The sequence below is a fragment of the Lynx canadensis genome, chromosome E2, assembly GCF_007474595.2.
Source record: "Lynx canadensis isolate LIC74 chromosome E2, mLynCan4.pri.v2, whole genome shotgun sequence".
NCBI classification, from domain to species: domain Eukaryota; kingdom Metazoa; phylum Chordata; class Mammalia; order Carnivora; family Felidae; genus Lynx; species Lynx canadensis.
This window is the reverse complement of record NC_044317.1, coordinates 55,218,052-55,235,226: the sequence shown is the minus strand read 5'-3', so window position 1 is coordinate 55,235,226 and position 17,175 is coordinate 55,218,052. Positions and strand designations below refer to the sequence as shown.

Genomic DNA, 17,175 nt, shown 5'->3' with positions numbered 1-17,175 from the left:
AAAACCATCACAACTCCTACACGTCACTTTATATCTCGTAGGCATTTATCATCTCACATCATCACAGGAAGAAGGGTGAAGACAAGACAATAAAATGTTTTGAGAGAACACATTCACATAACTTTTATACAGTATGTTGTTATAAGTGTCCTATGATCACTTACTGATGTTAATTTCTGTGTGTAATTCATAAATTAGACTATCACAGGTGTCTGCATATAAGAAAAAATATACTATGGGGGCACCCGGGTGGCCCAGTTGGTTGAGCACCTGACTTTGGCTCAGGTCATGATCTTGTGGTTCATAAATTCAAGCCCCACACTGGACTCCCTGCAGTCAGTGTAGAGCCTGCTTCAGATCCTCTATCCTCATTTCTCTACCCCTCCCCAGCTTGCACTCGCTCTCTCAAAAATAAACATTTTTTAAAAAATAATAAATTGGGGCTCCTGGGTGGCTCAGTCAGTTAATTGTCCGACTTCAGGTCAGGTCATGATCTCGCGGTTTGTGAGTTCGAGCCCTGCGTCAGAATCTGTGCTGACAGTCCAGAGCCTGGAGCCTGCTTCTGATTCTGTCTCCCTCTCTCTCTGCCCCTCTCCACTCACGCTCTGTGTGCCTCTCTCTCCCAAAAATAACATTTAAAAAATTAAATTTAAAAAAAACAACAACATACTATGTATAGGGTTGAGTACTATTCTAGCTTCAGGCATCCACTGGGGGTCTTAGAATGTATCCTCAGCATATAAGAGGGGACCACCATACTCTCTATCTTCTATGAACTACTTGTGTTCCCCCCCCCCCCGCCAAAATTCATACATTGAAGCCTAATCCCAAATATGATGGTTTTAAGAAGTGGCCACTTGATGGGATGCCTGGGTGGCTCAGTTGGTTAAGTGTTCGACTTCAACTCAGGTCATGATCTCACGGTTCGTGAGTTTGGGCCCCGCGTCAGGCTCGGTGCTGACAGCTTAGAGCCTGGAGCCTGCTTCGAGTTCTGTGACACCCTCTCTCTCTGCCCCTCCCCTGCTCATAACTCTGTCTCTCTCTCTCAAAAATGAATAAACATTAAAAAAAATAAAGAAGTGGGCCCTTGAGGTGATTAGGTCATAAGGATGTAACACTCATGAATCAGATCGGTGCCCCTGTAAGACCTCCCACGAACGCCCTTCCCCTTCCCCTATGTGAGGACAGTGAGATGACTGCCTTCTGTGAGCCAGGAAGCAGACCTTTAGGCAGCAAATCTGCCAGTGCCTTCATCTTCGACTTTGCAGCTTCCACAAGAGAAATAATTTTTTCTTCATTTTTTATTCAAGACTTCTCATACTTAGAAAGTTTTGAAACATTCGTTATGTAGAAACTTTGCACTTTTTTAATAAATTTTTTTTATAAGCCATCCAGTCTACAGTATCCTCTTACAGCAAACAACCAAGACTATTTCACCTAGTGTGGATATTTACATCCTCTTATTAGATTAGCTGGTGTGTAAACATACCACTTAAGGATAATCTAGTAACCTCAGTGCTCTCTCCAGGAAACTAGGGGCTTTTCCTACTTTTGGTCACTACTGTATCCTCAGCTTCTGGAACAGGACCCAGTACAAAAGGAGTATTTGACAAATACTCCATAAAGTAATGAACTGACTCAGTCTAAGGCTACTGTTTCATGAGTGCCTCTGCATAAAATAAACTTTAAGAGCTTACAGCAGACATCCCAGTTTCCAATGAATCATCTTGGCCTGGGGAAACTGAATTGATATACACATGTCCCATATCCCCCCCACCCAATATTAGCCCTTTCCTGATTTTTCATTCATAGCAGCATTCCAGATACAAATTATCTTGTATGTTTTTAAAATTCACCTACTCATTTCCTCCACTTAGTTGAACTCAGACTTCCTCCATTCCTTTAACAGATACAATAGAGCAACTGATGTGTATGTGTTTGGGTTAACATCAGATTATGCCTCTGTATCAATGCATATTTTTAATAGGATGAGGAAATCAGGCTTTCCCAGCCTCAGCCTTTATACAATTCCTCTCAGTATATACTTCTCAGCCATAATACAATCTAGAAATTTTTGCTCAATCCTTCTCCACGTAGAATGTCTCCAAGCTTCCTCCTACTGGTTTTCTGTGACATAAAATAAGACATAATTGACCACAGAAGGCACGAACACATTCACTGTATTCATAAGGTTTCTGTCCTGTGCAAACCCTCTGTTAGCTCCTAAGGGTGCACATCTGGCTGCAGGCTGTCCCACTATGACCACATTGCTATTTGCTAAGAGTCCACTGATGTTTAATGGCGTCTGACAAGCCACAGAAGGCACTTGCATAGTCACTGTATTAACAAGGCCTTTCTCCTGCACAGCACCACTAGTCTGTGATAAGCTGTGACTCTCTGAGGGAGGATTTTCCACTTTGACTGAATCTCCACAGATCTCTCTTGTGTGTATTCTCTTATGTTTAACAAGGCAAGACATGTAGGCAAAAGCCTTTCCACACTCATTGCAGACGTAGGGTCTCTCACCTGTGTGAGTTCTCTGATGGACAATGAGCTTTTCCTTTGTGGTAAAGGCTTTCCCACACTCACTGCATTCAAAAGGTTTCTCTCCCGTGTGAATCTTTTGGTGTTTAATGAGACCTGACTTCTGGGAACAGGATTTTCCACATTCACTGCACACAAAGGGACTCTTTCCGGTGTGATGTCTTTGATGTGCTATGAGACAGGTCTTCTGGATGAAGCCTTTCCCACATTCATTGCATATATAAGGTTTCTCTCCTGTATGGATGCGCTGATGTACAATGAGATTTCCCTTCTGGATAAAGCCTTTTCCACATTCACTGCAAATGTATGGTTTCTCTCCAGTATGTGTTCTCTGATGTATTTTGAGCCGTGATTTCTTGAGGAAGGCTTTGCCACATTCATTGCATTCATAAGGTTTTTCTCCTGTATGCATTTTCTGGTGTTCAGTGAGCATGAACTTTCTGTTGAACGCTTTCCCACAGAGACAACATCTGTGGGGTTTCTCTCCTGTATGAATGATCTGATGATCAGTGAGGCAGGACTTCCTCTTGAAGGCTTTCCCACATTCACTGCATACATGAGGCTTCTCTGTTTTTTTGTGTTTTCTGATGCTGCTGAATTGGGACTTAGTAATGATGAGTTTCTTGCTTTCAGGGGAATTTAATTTTAGTATGAAAGTGTTATTATTAGTGTGGAGAAAGGATTTCCATCTCCACTAGGATCTGCAGGGTTCTTTATTTCAGTTGCTTCTGTTCTGGTTACGTAAAGTTAACTTTGGTTTCATAGTTTTTCCATGTAAGTCACATATATCATGATTTTGTCTTAACACGGAATGAGCTGTGCTCTGATGAACAGTATTTTCAAATGCGTTATGTTTATGCCATTGTTCTAGGCTATTCTCCATTATTTCATTTTTTAAGTGCTCCGGTAAATAGTCATCAAGTTTCCAGATTTCTAGGAAAGAAAAGAACAATGAATTCATTCATCATCTTGATTTGGAAGAAAGATCACCGAAAAACTATCTTGATGTAAGGTGTCTATTTAGTGATGACCCTATGAAATTAGGATCAATAAAAATACATTTTAATGTTCCTCGCACATCGGATAAAACGATAATATAAATACCCAAAGGATAAAAGTAGTTAGCGTAAAAACAAGGTTAGATCATTTGCAATGAAATAAATACAGATTTGCCTCCTTTCTAGAGGAGGCCTCACAAAACATGCAGAGACTGTGAATACACACAATTTACTGTGAGCAGCAGACCACAGGTTGGAGGGTCGCCTCATCCAAACTGGTAAGAGACTCCTTCACTTCACAAATCCTTACTGATGACTACAGTGCACGGGGCATGTGCTCATGTTGGGGACACACACACACACACAGAGTCATCATGTTCAGGGAGCCTACATTGCCATTTGGTAAAACCACTTAAAGGGCAAGAAGGACACAAGGAAAACACGCTGCAGGTTGTGAAACGGGTGGGAAGGAACATTGGAGATGGAGAGAGGTGCAGGAATCAGGTTACACTTGGAAAACGGGCCTCCCGATAGGATTCATTGTCGTGGTTGGCCTTGGGGAGCAATAATAATGATACACACTGGTTCCAAGCACATGTAACCTACAAATTCCAAAGGGAACTCCTGATTTCCCATCCCAAATCTCCTCCTCCACACAGCACCTCATCACAGTGAATGACAACTCCAGTCTTCCCTTTAACCAGGACAGAAACTCCTCAGCGCCTCCTGTCATCTGTCTGTCTTGCTCACACACAGTACCTACCTCATTGATCAATCCCACCTGCCCTCTTTATAATCATAACCAGAACTGAACCAACACCAATGCCCTCCACCCTCGTGGAGCCAATTTCTTTCTCATTTTTACAGCAGCAGCCTCCTACTTGGCTTCCTATTCCTCCCCTGCCGAGTCCTGTCTCCTGTACAATAGCCAAAGTGATCCTTTCAAACATAAATTACATCATGTCAAGCCTCCTCTACTTGAAACTCCCTAACATTTTCTCATCTCATGAGGAATAAAGTCAAGGTCTTAACATGTCCTTAAAAAGGCCTTGTGTGACCTGCTACCCCACCCCCTGTCACTACCCCAGTGACCTTCTCTCCAGTCTTGCTCTGTCCACTCTTCCTAATCTTCAGATCACACTCCTGCCTCGGGCTTTGAACTGTCCAGGTTTACTTTGGAACATTCCTTACCCAGGGAGCTGCTCACATCCTCATCTACTTGCTCAAATGTACCTTAAGGATTTCCTATTCCTCAAATCACAGCCAGACCAAGCACTCATTCTTCAATTATGCCGTTTTAACGTTCCTTATAGCCATTTCCACCCCCAGAGTCTTACCTTCAACCTCCATTCATTCCTTCCTCTTATAGCCCATATTTACTTAAATGTCAGATCTCATCTGCCCTCTGTAATGACCGTATCCAGATCATGACCACAACGTCCCTTCCACGCATTCTGAGGACAACCCAACCTGTCATGTTGTACAGCAGCCTCCTATATGGCTTTCCTGCTTACAACCCTTGCCTGCTACTGTCTACTATATACACAGCAGAGGGATTCTTTGAAAACATAATTATTACATGTCACTTGCTATGCTCTCAGGCGCCTGGGTGGCTCAGCCAGTTAAGCGTTTGACATGATTTTGGCTCACGTCATGACCTCACCATTTGTGAGCTCTGTGTTGACAGTGTGGAGCCTACTTGGGATTCTCTTTCCCTCTCCCTCTCTGCCCCTCCCCAGCTTGACCTCTCTCTCTCTCTCTCTTTCTCAAAACAAATAATAAACTTTAAAAAAAAATGAACTGCTATGGTCTCTACTTGGACACTCCCAACCCAGCAAACCTGTTTAACTTCCCTCACCTCTTGGCTCTAAGGCACCTTATCAGAGGGGCGCTCCATTCCTAAAAAGGAGACCAAGACCCTACTGTCCATTATGGTGGACTAAGTTTTTCTATTTAAATGTTTACATATTTTTAAATGTTTACTTACTTATATTTGAGGTGGGGGGCAAAGAGGGAGGGAACAGAGGATCTGAAGCAGGCTCTGCCCTGACAGGAGTGGAGCCTGATGTGGGGCTCAAATTCACAAACCATGACATCATGACCTGAGCCAAAATCAGACGCTTAACCAACTGAGCCACCCAGGTGCCCTGGTAACTAAATTTTTATCACAGTACTTTTCACTTCCCTAGACATATTTATTTGTTTATTTTGATTATTTTCTTTATTCCTTCTCTTAGAACGAAAGCTCTTGTGTTTTCTTACTGCTCTTACCCTCAAGTATACACTGCTAAGCTACCAGAAACTAATTTTAAAGGAATGAATGAAGGAAGCAGTCACATGTATGGAACACACTGGGGAGAGTGTAGGAGAGATGATGAAACTCTGCCTTGTGTAAGTGAGGATGGTACATCATAGATATCACAGAAAGAGGAATTTCCATGTCACATGACAGGTAACGCAGTAACTGGGATTCAATGGCATCAAATCCAATGGAAAAAATACAAGTTTAGGGAAATGAACAAAGCGGTGTCACATCTATAATGAACAAGAAGAAAGTTCAAAATTAGTAAATACACAAAGGAATTAAAGTAGGCATGAGGTAAGATCTGCAGAGAGTGAAGGATGTTAAAATATCGTTTTTAGTTAAAATTCATGAACAACTGACCTCCTTTAAGAGGAGCACTCTGCAGGTAGGAGTATCTGAGGTCATGCCTGGACGGCCAGGATGTGAGATGCATGGGAGTAAAGAAGAGCCTAAACTTACAGGGGCTTCCTGGGAGGAAAGAGGAGGTGAGTTCCTTGCAGTAATTGGGAACTCAGGAGAGTTGCCACGGGGATGAGTGAATTATACAGACCTAAAGTCTGGTGGATCACATTGAGATGTCAGTTTGGGAATTTTCTTAAGTGAACAGAAGAAACTTAGCTTATTAGAATGCAGAAAAGTGTGAAGGGCTAGGAGACCAGATGAGAAGATGGAAAACAGAACCTTGGGAGAACTTCAGAGTGAGGACGAGGGCACAGTGGAGACTTTGGAGACCCAGCATCCTGGCTGGGGTGGAGGTTAGGAAGGAAAATCAACACTACCAATGGGACAGAGGGGTGCAGTAGTCGGAAGACAGGAATTCGAAGTGTTCTCTTTGGAGAGAGGCCTTTGGACAATGGAATTTTATAGCAAGGGAGGTCAAAGGGAATGAAGAGGAAGGGAAAGATCAGAGAATCTTAGGAAGAAGAAAACTATGCAAATAGGCAAAATATTAACATGTAGATAAAAATGGAATAGATCCCAGAATAGGCAAAGAGTATATTTTTCTCTAAACTCCTACAAAAAAAAGAGGTCGCACGTTGGGAGAGAGATGCATGGAGGCACTGCCTACCTATCCTCAAACCCTCTCACAGCTGTGACTCTTATCTGGCCAACTAGAATATGATTTCCACAGCCCAGCCCCCTCCTGGTTCTCTGACTCACCTGAACAGGTTCGAAAGGGGATGTCATCTTCCACTGTCCCTGTTGGTTTTCCTTGATCCAACTTGGTGAGCACATCTGGTTTCCTAGGGTAAAAACCTGTTCATGGGAAATGACAGAAGACTAAGCATTGGGCTTGGGGTCTCTGAAGACCACAGAAATGTTACAGTTGACGACAAAACAATTTTCACATTACAAAGGAAAAACATACTGCCCTGCTTGTCTCCTCTCCCGTTGATACTCTACTAAGTACTTGACTTCTGACACCTGATCCATGGGGTTTTCACACATCAAGGAATTCTGTGACACCAAAGGACACCGACTGGGTGTCCGCAACCTAGATCAGTTTCTGACAATCTCCACCTGGTGACGGCTTCCGATCCCACAGGTTAGGGGTTCACTACCACAAGACTGCACACCTCCTCCACTTCAGACGCCAATCAGAAGTCCAATTGTTTCTTGAGCTTCTGATAGACTAAATATGGACTGGAGGTTCCCATGACCTTTTTCAGGTTCAATTAATTTGTGGGGCAACCCACGTTACTTAGTAGAACAATTTACTTATTACGTTACTGGTTTATTATAAACAGATATAACTCAGACATAGCCCAGTGAAAGAGATACACAGTACAAGGTATGTGGGAAGGGGTGTGGAGCTTCCATGCTGTGTCTCGGCATCCCACATTCCCCACACCTCCGTGTGTTCACTATTTCAAGAGGTCTCTAAACCTGTTCTTGTGGGTTTTTATGGAGGCTTCATTAAGTAGGCATGATTAAGTAAATTAAATCATTAGCCTTTGGTGACTGATTCAAACTCCAGCTGTTCTCTCCTCTCCAGAGGTGAGGTGGAACTGAAAGTTGCCACCCTCTAATCGTGGTTGGTTCCCCTGGCAACCAGACTCCATCCTTAGGTCATATAGTGGCTTTCCAAAATCACCTCATCAACATAAATCCAAATATGGCTGAAAGGGTCTTGTTATATAAACAACAAAAGACACCCATTTTACATTTATCTTCTTATAACCTTGGAAATCACAACTGTTGCAGGAGCTCTGTGCCAAAATTGGAGATGAAGGCCAAAAAGATATACGTATATGTACATATACATACATATGCATATATATGTATATATGTATGAAATATACATGTACATATGTATATATATATACAAAAGCATACATGTATATACATAAATATATATATATATCACAATATCATACATTTGTACAAAGTAAAGGTTGTGCACTTAGGTGAAGGGAGAACATACCCATGTCTCTGGAGCCAGGGAGGGGACTGAGAATCTAATTTCAGAGCAGCACACATACTCCAGAGCTTTAAGAAGCCGAGAAAGGAAAGGCCACTGATGGGGACCCTCTGAGTGACACAGGGGAGCTGTCCTCACCCAATGACACCAGGTTCCTATAGTTCTCCAACATCACATCCCGGTACAGGTTCTTCTGAGCAGGGGCCAGGAGCTGCCACTCCTCCCATGTGAAGTTCACAGCCACATCATCAAACGTCAGGGATTCCTGTAATAACAGTGCTCTCTAATGAAGTGATGTCCTTTTGATGGTATGGAAGAAATGTTAAAATTTTTCTGCCTATTTCCACTCTATAGGTTTTATCTAGACACGTAGTGGTGCTTTTATTTTGGTACAATGTGGATGAAGCAAATACCTAATTAAATATTCTGTAATTGTGCACTCAGTCATCCATCCGTTCTTCCAATGAGAAGTTTCTGTAACATGTAGAAGTTCAATCTTGTTAACCTAGAAACACCATCCATATGGAGATGACAGACAAAAGATATATGTATGTATACTTTTCAGATTAATGGAACTGATTTTTTTATAGGTCTCTACAACACCATTAGGGAACAAAGGAAAGAATAAAATAAACCAAGTCACCTGTGCCTGGATCATTTTTTCTGCTCTCTGAAAATAGCTGGCAATGGGGAAGCTCTGCTTTGTGTCTTCTGGATCCACTCTTAACTTCTCTTCAGAAATCTCAGTCCTGGATGAGCACTGGGTGTTATATGTAAATGATGAATCACTAAGTTTTACTCCTGAAAAAAATAAATAAATATATTTTGATTAAAAAAAAAAAGCAGAATGAAAACATGAACATGTTGTTAAAATGGGGCTTGTCCTACTACTAGGTATTTACCCAAAGGACACAAAAACACTGACTCGAGGGGGCACATGCACCCCAGTGTTCATAGTAGTGCTATCAACAATAGCCAAAGTATGGAAAGAGCCAAATGTCCCACTAACGAATGGATAAAGAAGATGTGGTATATATATACACTGGAACATTGTTTGGCAATCAAAAAGAATTAAATCTTGCCATTTGCAACAACGTGGATGGAACTAGAGGGTATTATGCTAAGTGAAAATACGTCACCAGAGAAAACAGGTATCACATGATTTTCACTCATATGTGGAATCTGTAGAAACGCACAGATGAACATGGGGGAAGGGAAGGAAAATCATGATAAAAACAGAAGAGAAGGGGCAAACCATAAGAGACTCTTAAACAGAGCATGACAGGGACGTCCACTCTCACCATGTTCAACATAGTATTGGAAGTCCTAACCTCAGCAACCAGACAACACAAAGAAATAAAAGGCATCCAAATAGGCAAGGAGGAAGTCAAACTCTCACTCTTCGCAGACAGTATGATACTCTATATGGAAAACCCAAAAGATTCCACCAAAAAACTGCTAGAACTGATCCATGAATTCAGGAAAGTCGCAGGATATAGAATCAATGCACAGAAATCGGTTGCATTTCTATACACCAATAATGAAGCAACAGAAAGAGAAATCAAGGAATCGATCCCACTTACAATTGCACCAAAACCCATAAAATATCTAGGAATGAACCTAACCAAAGAGTTGAAAAATCTATACACTGAAAACCATAGAAAGCTTATGAAAGAAATTGAAAAAGACACACACACACACACACACACACAAAACCATTCCATGCTCATGAATTGGAAGAACAAATATTGTTAAAATGTCAATACTACTCAAAGCAATCTACATATTCAATGCAATCCCTACCGAAATAACACCAGTATTCTTCACAGAGGTAGAACCAACAATCCTAAAATTTGTATGGAACCAGAAATGACCCCAAATAGCCAAAGCAATACTAAAAAAGAAAACCAAGGCTGGAGGCATCACAATTAGGGATTTCAACCTGTATTACACAGCTGTAATCATCAAGACAGTATGGTACTGGCACAAAACAGACACTTAGATCAATGGAATAGAATAGAGAACCCAGAAATAGACCCACAAATGTATAGCTAACAAATCTTTGACTAAGCAGGAAAGAATATCCAATGGAATAGTCTCTTCAGCAAATGGTGTTGGGAAAACTGGACAGCAACATGCAGAAGAATGAACCTGGACCACTTTCTTACCATACACAAAAATAAACTCAAAATGGATAGAGGACTTAAATAAAAGACGGGAAACCATCAAAATTCTAGAGGAGAAAGCAGGCAAAAACTCTTTCACTTCGGCCACAGCAACTTCTTACTCAACATGTCTCTGGAGGCAAGGGAAACAAAAGCAAAAATAAACCATTGGGATCTCACCAAGATGAAAAAGCTTCTGCATGGAAAAGGAAACAATCAGCAAAATTAAAAGGCAGCCAATGGAATGAGAGAAGATATTTGCAAATGACATATCAGATAAAGGGTATCCAAAATCTATAAAGAGCTTATCAAATTCAACACCCAAAAAACAAATAATCCAGTGAAGAAATGGGCAAAAGACATGAACAGACACTTCTCCAAAAAAGACACATAAAAAAATGCTCATCACTCATCATCAGGGAAACACAAATCAAAACTACAATGAGATACCACCTCACACAAGTATGACTTGCTAAAATTAACAACTCAGGCAACCACAGATCTTGGTGAGGCTGTGGAAAAAGAGGAACCTTCTTGCAATGCTAGGTGGTAATGCAAACTTGTGCAGCCACTCTGGAAAACAGTATAGAAATTCCTCCAAAAATTGAAAATAGAACTACCCTACAACCCAGCAATTGCACTATTAGGTAATTATAAAAAGGATACAGGATTACTGGTTCATAGCGTCACATGCACCCCAATGTTTATAGCCATGCTATCAACAATAGCCCAATATGGAAAGACCCCAAATGTCCCATCAACTGATGAATGGATTAAGATGTGATATATATATATATACACAATGGAGTATTAATCGACAATCAAAAAGAATGAAATCTTGCCATTTGCAACAATGTGGATGGAACTAGAGTGTATTATGCTAAGCAATGTAAGTCAGTCAGAGAAGACATATTCATATGACTTCACTCATATGTGGACTTTAAGGTATAAAACAGATGAACATAAGGGAGGGAAGCAAAAATAATATAAAAACAGGGAGGGGGTGAAAAAAATTAAAGCTAAAAAAAAACAGTGAAAAGGGACAAAACATATGAGACTCCTAATGTAGAGAACAAACTGAGGATTGCCGGAGGGGGTTGTGGTGGGGGATGGGCTAAATGGGCAAAGGGGCATTAAGGAAGACACTTGTTGGGATGAGCACTGGGTGTTATATGTAGGGGATGAATCACACGATTCTACTCCTGAAATCATTAATGCACTATATGCTAATTAGCTTGGGTGGAAAGAAGGGAAGGGGAGGGGAGGAGATGGGAAGGGATGGGAGGGAAGGGGAGGGTGAGGGGATGGGACGGAAGGGAAGGAAAAGAAAGACAAGAAAAGAAGCCAAAAATTCTACTTTGAAGCATTATTAAAGAGAAGTGTGATTTAGAAAAAAAAAGGAGAGAGAGAGAGAGAGAGAGAGATAGACTCTAAATACAGAGAACAAAAATGAGGATTGCTGGAGAGGAGGTAGGTGAGGGGGATGGGGTAAATGGGTGATGGGCATAAGAGGGGCACTTTTCAGGATGAGCACTGGGTGTTATATGTAAGAGATGAATCACTAAATTCGACTCCTGAATCCAAGACTACACCTGGTATGTTAACTATCTTGAAAATGAATTATAAGAAAAAAAAAATCTCAATCTTCAGGTCAGGTGTATCCCATAAAAACTGACACCATATCCGTAACTTCTTTCCTCTCTTCACATGATCCTTTACTCCTGGGGCATCAGGACTTGTGGGTTGAGGAGATGACCTAGTCTGAGTGGTGCACTTCCTCTGGGCCAGATGCTGTCACTACTCCTGGGCACTCACCTTAACAATACTGTAGTATTGCTAAGTGTCCTTTTTTTTTTTTTTTTTTTAATTTTATTTACTTTGAGAGAGAAGGAAAGCACAAGCAGGGGAGAGGCAGAGAGAGGGAGAGATCGAATCCCAAGCATGCTCCACACAGCACAGAAGCCCAATGCAGGGCTAGAACTCACAAACCATGAGATCATGACCTGAACCGAGATCAAGAGTTGGACGCTTAATCAACTGAGCCACCCAGGCACCTCTACTCAGTGTCCCTTTATTTAATACCCCAGAAGATTTATTCTTCAGTAAAGCCTGAGGTTCTGAACGTGGCGAAGGTTTCCCTTCATCGTGTGATGTGTAAGCGGGGGAGTCTGACATGAGCCGAGGAAAATGAGATCCACCCAACACATGCCTCAGGAGAAGGGGAATCAGGCAGATCACTTGCACACAACAGACCACACAGAAGAGGATCAGGGCACTGTTTTCCTTTAAACCACATGTGCTCAAGTATATCTTCAGAGCTTTTTGTACAGCCTGTGAGTACAGGCACTTCAGTTTGAAAACCAAAGTACTGGGAAAATCAGAAGCATGGTTTTATAAGCAATAATGGTAATATCTTAGGAGGTTTTAAATACATAAGAAACAAAAGTACAGAACATTGTAAATCAATTGGAAAGTGGTGGGGCACTTGAGTGGCTCAGACTTGGGGTCTGGGCTGGGTGTGGAGCCTGCTTGGGATTCTCTCGTTCCCTCTTCCTCTGGCCCTTTCCAGTTCATTCTCTCTAAAAAAAATTAAAAATTAAAAATAAAAATAAATTGAAAAGTGGCAAATGAAGTCGAAGTGTTCTAAGATTCCTGCATCGCTGGAGAAGAGTGTAAAAGAACTAATTAACACGAGAATTTGACAAAGGAAGGTTCCATGCCGTACAGATAATGTCCAGTGTCCTGACCAAAACCACTAATTGTCTTGATGTTCATAATTTTCATGCTGACAGAATGGGAAAATATAATGGCATGAAACTCATCCAAAACATGGCAAAAAAGAGTAAGAAACTGAGAATAAGTGGGGTAACTACAATGCACTTGGATGACTGTTTTTAAACCAAACATACTAAGAATTATATTAAGGATAACCAGGATTCCAGTTAATTACATTAAACACAAATGCCTCAAAATTGTCCCACTGGATTAAAATTTAAAACCTAATACATGCTAGTATAGGTTACATGTCTGAAACAATGACATGGAAAGCTCCAGAATAAAAGATTAGGAAAAAAGTAGACCACGAAAAGAGTAAGCATAATCTGGTTTAACTATATTCTCAGACAAAATGGACCAGAAAGCTCAAAAATTACTAAAGAAAAAGAGAAACAACACTCACTGGTTAAGAGGTTCAATCCACCACATTATAAAAATTTGAATTTCTATGCACGTAACAACACAGCCTTGAAACGTATACAACAAAAATGGACCTGGGGTGCCTGGGTGGCTCAGTCAATTAAGCGACCCACGTCGGATCACCTCATGATCTCAGGGCTGGTGAGTTCAAACTGTGGAGTCCTGCGGAGGGCTCTGTGCTGACAGCTCAGAACCTAGAGCCTGCTTTGGATTCTGTGTCTCCCTCTCTCTCTGTCCCTTCCCTGCTCTCTGTCTCTGTCTCTCTCAAAAATAAACATTTTTAAACATTTTTAAATAAATAAATTGCATTTTCATTTATATTTCCTTTATTTTTGAGGCCTTGCTCAAAATAATATAAATTATAATAAATTATAAACATTGGAAACCGGAATGAAAATTAAGATTATACTCAGACAACATCATCATGGACATAGAAAAAGAGATTCAAAGAATTACTAACATAAAAGAGAAAATGCTCCCCCAGAAACCAGTAAGCAGATTTTCACAGATAGCTGGCTGGAACCGCACCACATACTAAGCTCATTTCACAGAAATTCAGTCATTAGCAATCGGAACTGGGACCACCACGGCTGACTAACACCAACCGCTACTTAGTAAGAAACCGACATGTGGATCACCCTGCAAGAGGGGTGGATACTAAGCAAAACGGGCATTCTGTTGGCAAAGAACAAAGTGTGGACGCAGGGCAGGCAAGTAAGCAACAGTGCTCCCCGCTGCTATGTATTAAGAGGTGAGTGCGGGCGCTGGCAAACATTTTTCTGCAAACGGATACATATTACACATTTTCCACTTAAGATCTCTGTCGCAAGGACTCAATTCTTCCTCTGCCCCGGGAAAACAGCCATAGACGACGACTAACAGACGGCGGTGGCGATTTAGCCCCTCCGTCTGCAATAAGTCAACCCCAGCACAAAAGGCTTTACAACAAAACAAAACAAACAAAACCACAGAGGGTTTGGAACTACCCTCCGGCGCTCTGCAGTCTTCTGTCCCAGCAGCCCAGCTAAGAACTTCACCCCAAACTCCAGCCCCCGGTCCTTGGCGTCCAAAGCTGCAGCCCTGACAAATATCTCTGTACCAGACACCGATCACACACGCCCTTATTAATCCGAAAACCGGGCGAGACACCCCGATGTCATGAGCACCCACCGGAGCCCCAACATCACTGAGCCCCAAATTAAATCGCCCCCCCGCCCGCCCGGAACCAGACACTCCGATCATCGTAAATGATCTGCCCCGCCTGCTGCAGGACTGCATACGCTCTACAGCGCGGACACGGTCGTGATCTCTACAGACCCTTAACGGTCTTAATGGCCCCAAAAGTACCCCAACCACAGACACAGGCGTCACAGACTCCCACGTGGCTCCCCTCAAATACCTCCACTTTTGAGCCAGTAATTCCACAGGTCCACCCTACTCCACTTCCACGATGTGGACACCACGTCATCCCATGAGAAACAAACCTCCTATGGGACAAACCGAAAACCTTCAAGGGACAAAAGCACACACCGACCTGGTTTTCTCCAGGAAACAAGGAGACCTAAAGGTAACACTTCCGCGAACTGCTGCTATTCCTGGAACCGTCGCTCCAAGTTTTCGACAGCCTATGGCGGCCGAGGAGGACCCTAAGACTTCGAAGAAAGGCGAACAGTCGGCCGGTATTTCCGGGAGCAGTATGTCCGCGCCCGCTGGCTGTGGCTTTGGGGGCGGCCATGCTGGAACGAGTGTGGGACAAGTGACGTACACGAGGCAAGGCGGCCGGTTTGCGGCTGCGAGCCAGTGATGGCCCGGAAGTCAGAAGCCGCCGAAATTATCTCATTTACTTAAAGTCGGGTCTTGCGGGAGACGGGTAGATTTTCAGACTCAATTTCTTGGAGGCAAACTTGGTGTGAGTTAAATTGCATTCTCGAGCTATGCAGGAAGTGACAAGGCCCAAGTGTATAGTATACATTCTGTATTTTATTTTATTTTATTTTATTTTATTTATTTTTGAGATACAGAGCACAAGCGAGGGAGGGGCAGAGAGGGAGACACAGAATCCGTAGCAGGCTCCAGACTCTGAGCTGTCAGTGCAGAGCCTGACCTGGAGCTGGAACTCAGGAAGGATAGATCATGACCTGAGCCAAAGTCCAATGCTTAACTGACTGAGCCACCCAGGCGCCCCTCCATGCTGTATTTTTTAAAAAAGGTTTCCGGGTACCTGGGTGGCTCAGTCCTTCAGCATCGGACTTGGGCTCAGGTCATGATCTCACCGTTCGTTTGCTCCAGCCCCCATTAGATGAGCTGGAGCCCCGCTTCTCTCTCACTTTCTCTCTCCCTGTCTCTGTGCCTCCGGGATTCTCTCTCTGGAAGAAAAAAAAAGTTTCCAAACAGTAAAAGTTCAAGTGTGGATGGTGCAGCAGAGAACAAACGTCTGGAAAGAGGAAAATACATCTGGTAACAGGCACCCACGGAAAGCTTCTGGTGAAAAATTGGCTTGCAGGAGGAGGTTTTTAAGAACAGAAAAAGATTTTGAGCAACTGGTACAATATTGTGAGATTGTTGAGCTAAATGGTGAAGAAAGAATTCTTGAGACTTTTGTGGTGCAACTTACTAAGTTAATTTAAGCAGCACTGGGACAGGACCTGTGGGCAGAAAAAGCTGCACTTTTGCTGTATGAATCTGGTGGTTATATGCTTACTACTCAACAGCAAGGGGACACGCAGGGAGTATTGGATCATAAATGTTCTCTTATAATTTCGACTCATGAAACTACTTACCCAAGATATCTCTGGTGCTTATCATTCAGTTTGATAGTAACTATCTGTGAGATTTACAGGCAGTCATCAGACCCTTTAAGAATGTAGCAACCTAGGGGTGCCTGGGTGGCTCAGTTTGGGTAAGTGTCAGACTCCTGTCAGCTCAGGTCATGATCTCAAGGTTTCAAGAGATCGAGCCCGGTGTCAGGCTCTGTGCTGACAATGAGGAACCTGCTTGGGATTCTCTCTCTCTGCCCCTCTCCTACTGGCACTGTTTCTGTCTCTCGCAAGATAAATAAACTTTAAAAAAGAAGAAGTAGGGGCGCCTGAGTGGCTCAGTCATGATCTCACGGCTTGTGAGTTCGGGCCTTGCGTCAGGCTCTATGCTGACAGCTCAGGGCCTGGAGCCTGCTTCGGCTTCTGTGTCTCCCTCTCTCTCTGCTCCTGTGTCTCTCTCTCAAAAATAAATAAAGATTTTAAAAAAATAAAATAAAAAAGAAGAAGGTAGCAACCAGTACATATTTAATCCTTATTAGAACTATGCTGGCTATTGGTCAGCCTTGCAGACTAAAAGTGAACATTCTTCTGCTTCTGTCCCTCATCAGCATGAGGCTGGCCAACACCAACTAGAGGCAAGAGCAGCTGGGAGGAACCTAAATTGGGACTGAGATTGGGGCCTCAGGAAAAGGCCACTAAAGTGAGGCCAACAAGGGTCTGGAGTCAATGAGAAAGTTACAACCAGAATTGAGAGTCCAAAAATATTAAGGTCAATAGCTTTTTTCCCAAG

At 42.5% G+C, this 17,175-nt stretch overlaps 1 protein-coding gene across 1 annotated transcript; it reads right to left on the bottom strand.

The window, feature by feature from the left end:
• Positions 1-1,374: 1,374 nt before the first annotated feature.
• ZNF350 (zinc finger protein 350) lies at positions 1,375-15,155 on the bottom strand. Its single transcript, XM_032591345.1, is given in 5 exon segments — positions 1,375-3,477; positions 7,009-7,104; positions 8,408-8,534; positions 8,913-9,070; positions 15,029-15,155. Coding segments are annotated over 4 exon segments (1,599 nt in total). The 5' UTR covers positions 8,928-9,070; positions 15,029-15,155; the 3' UTR covers positions 1,375-2,116.
• Positions 15,156-17,175: the final 2,020 nt, after the last annotated feature.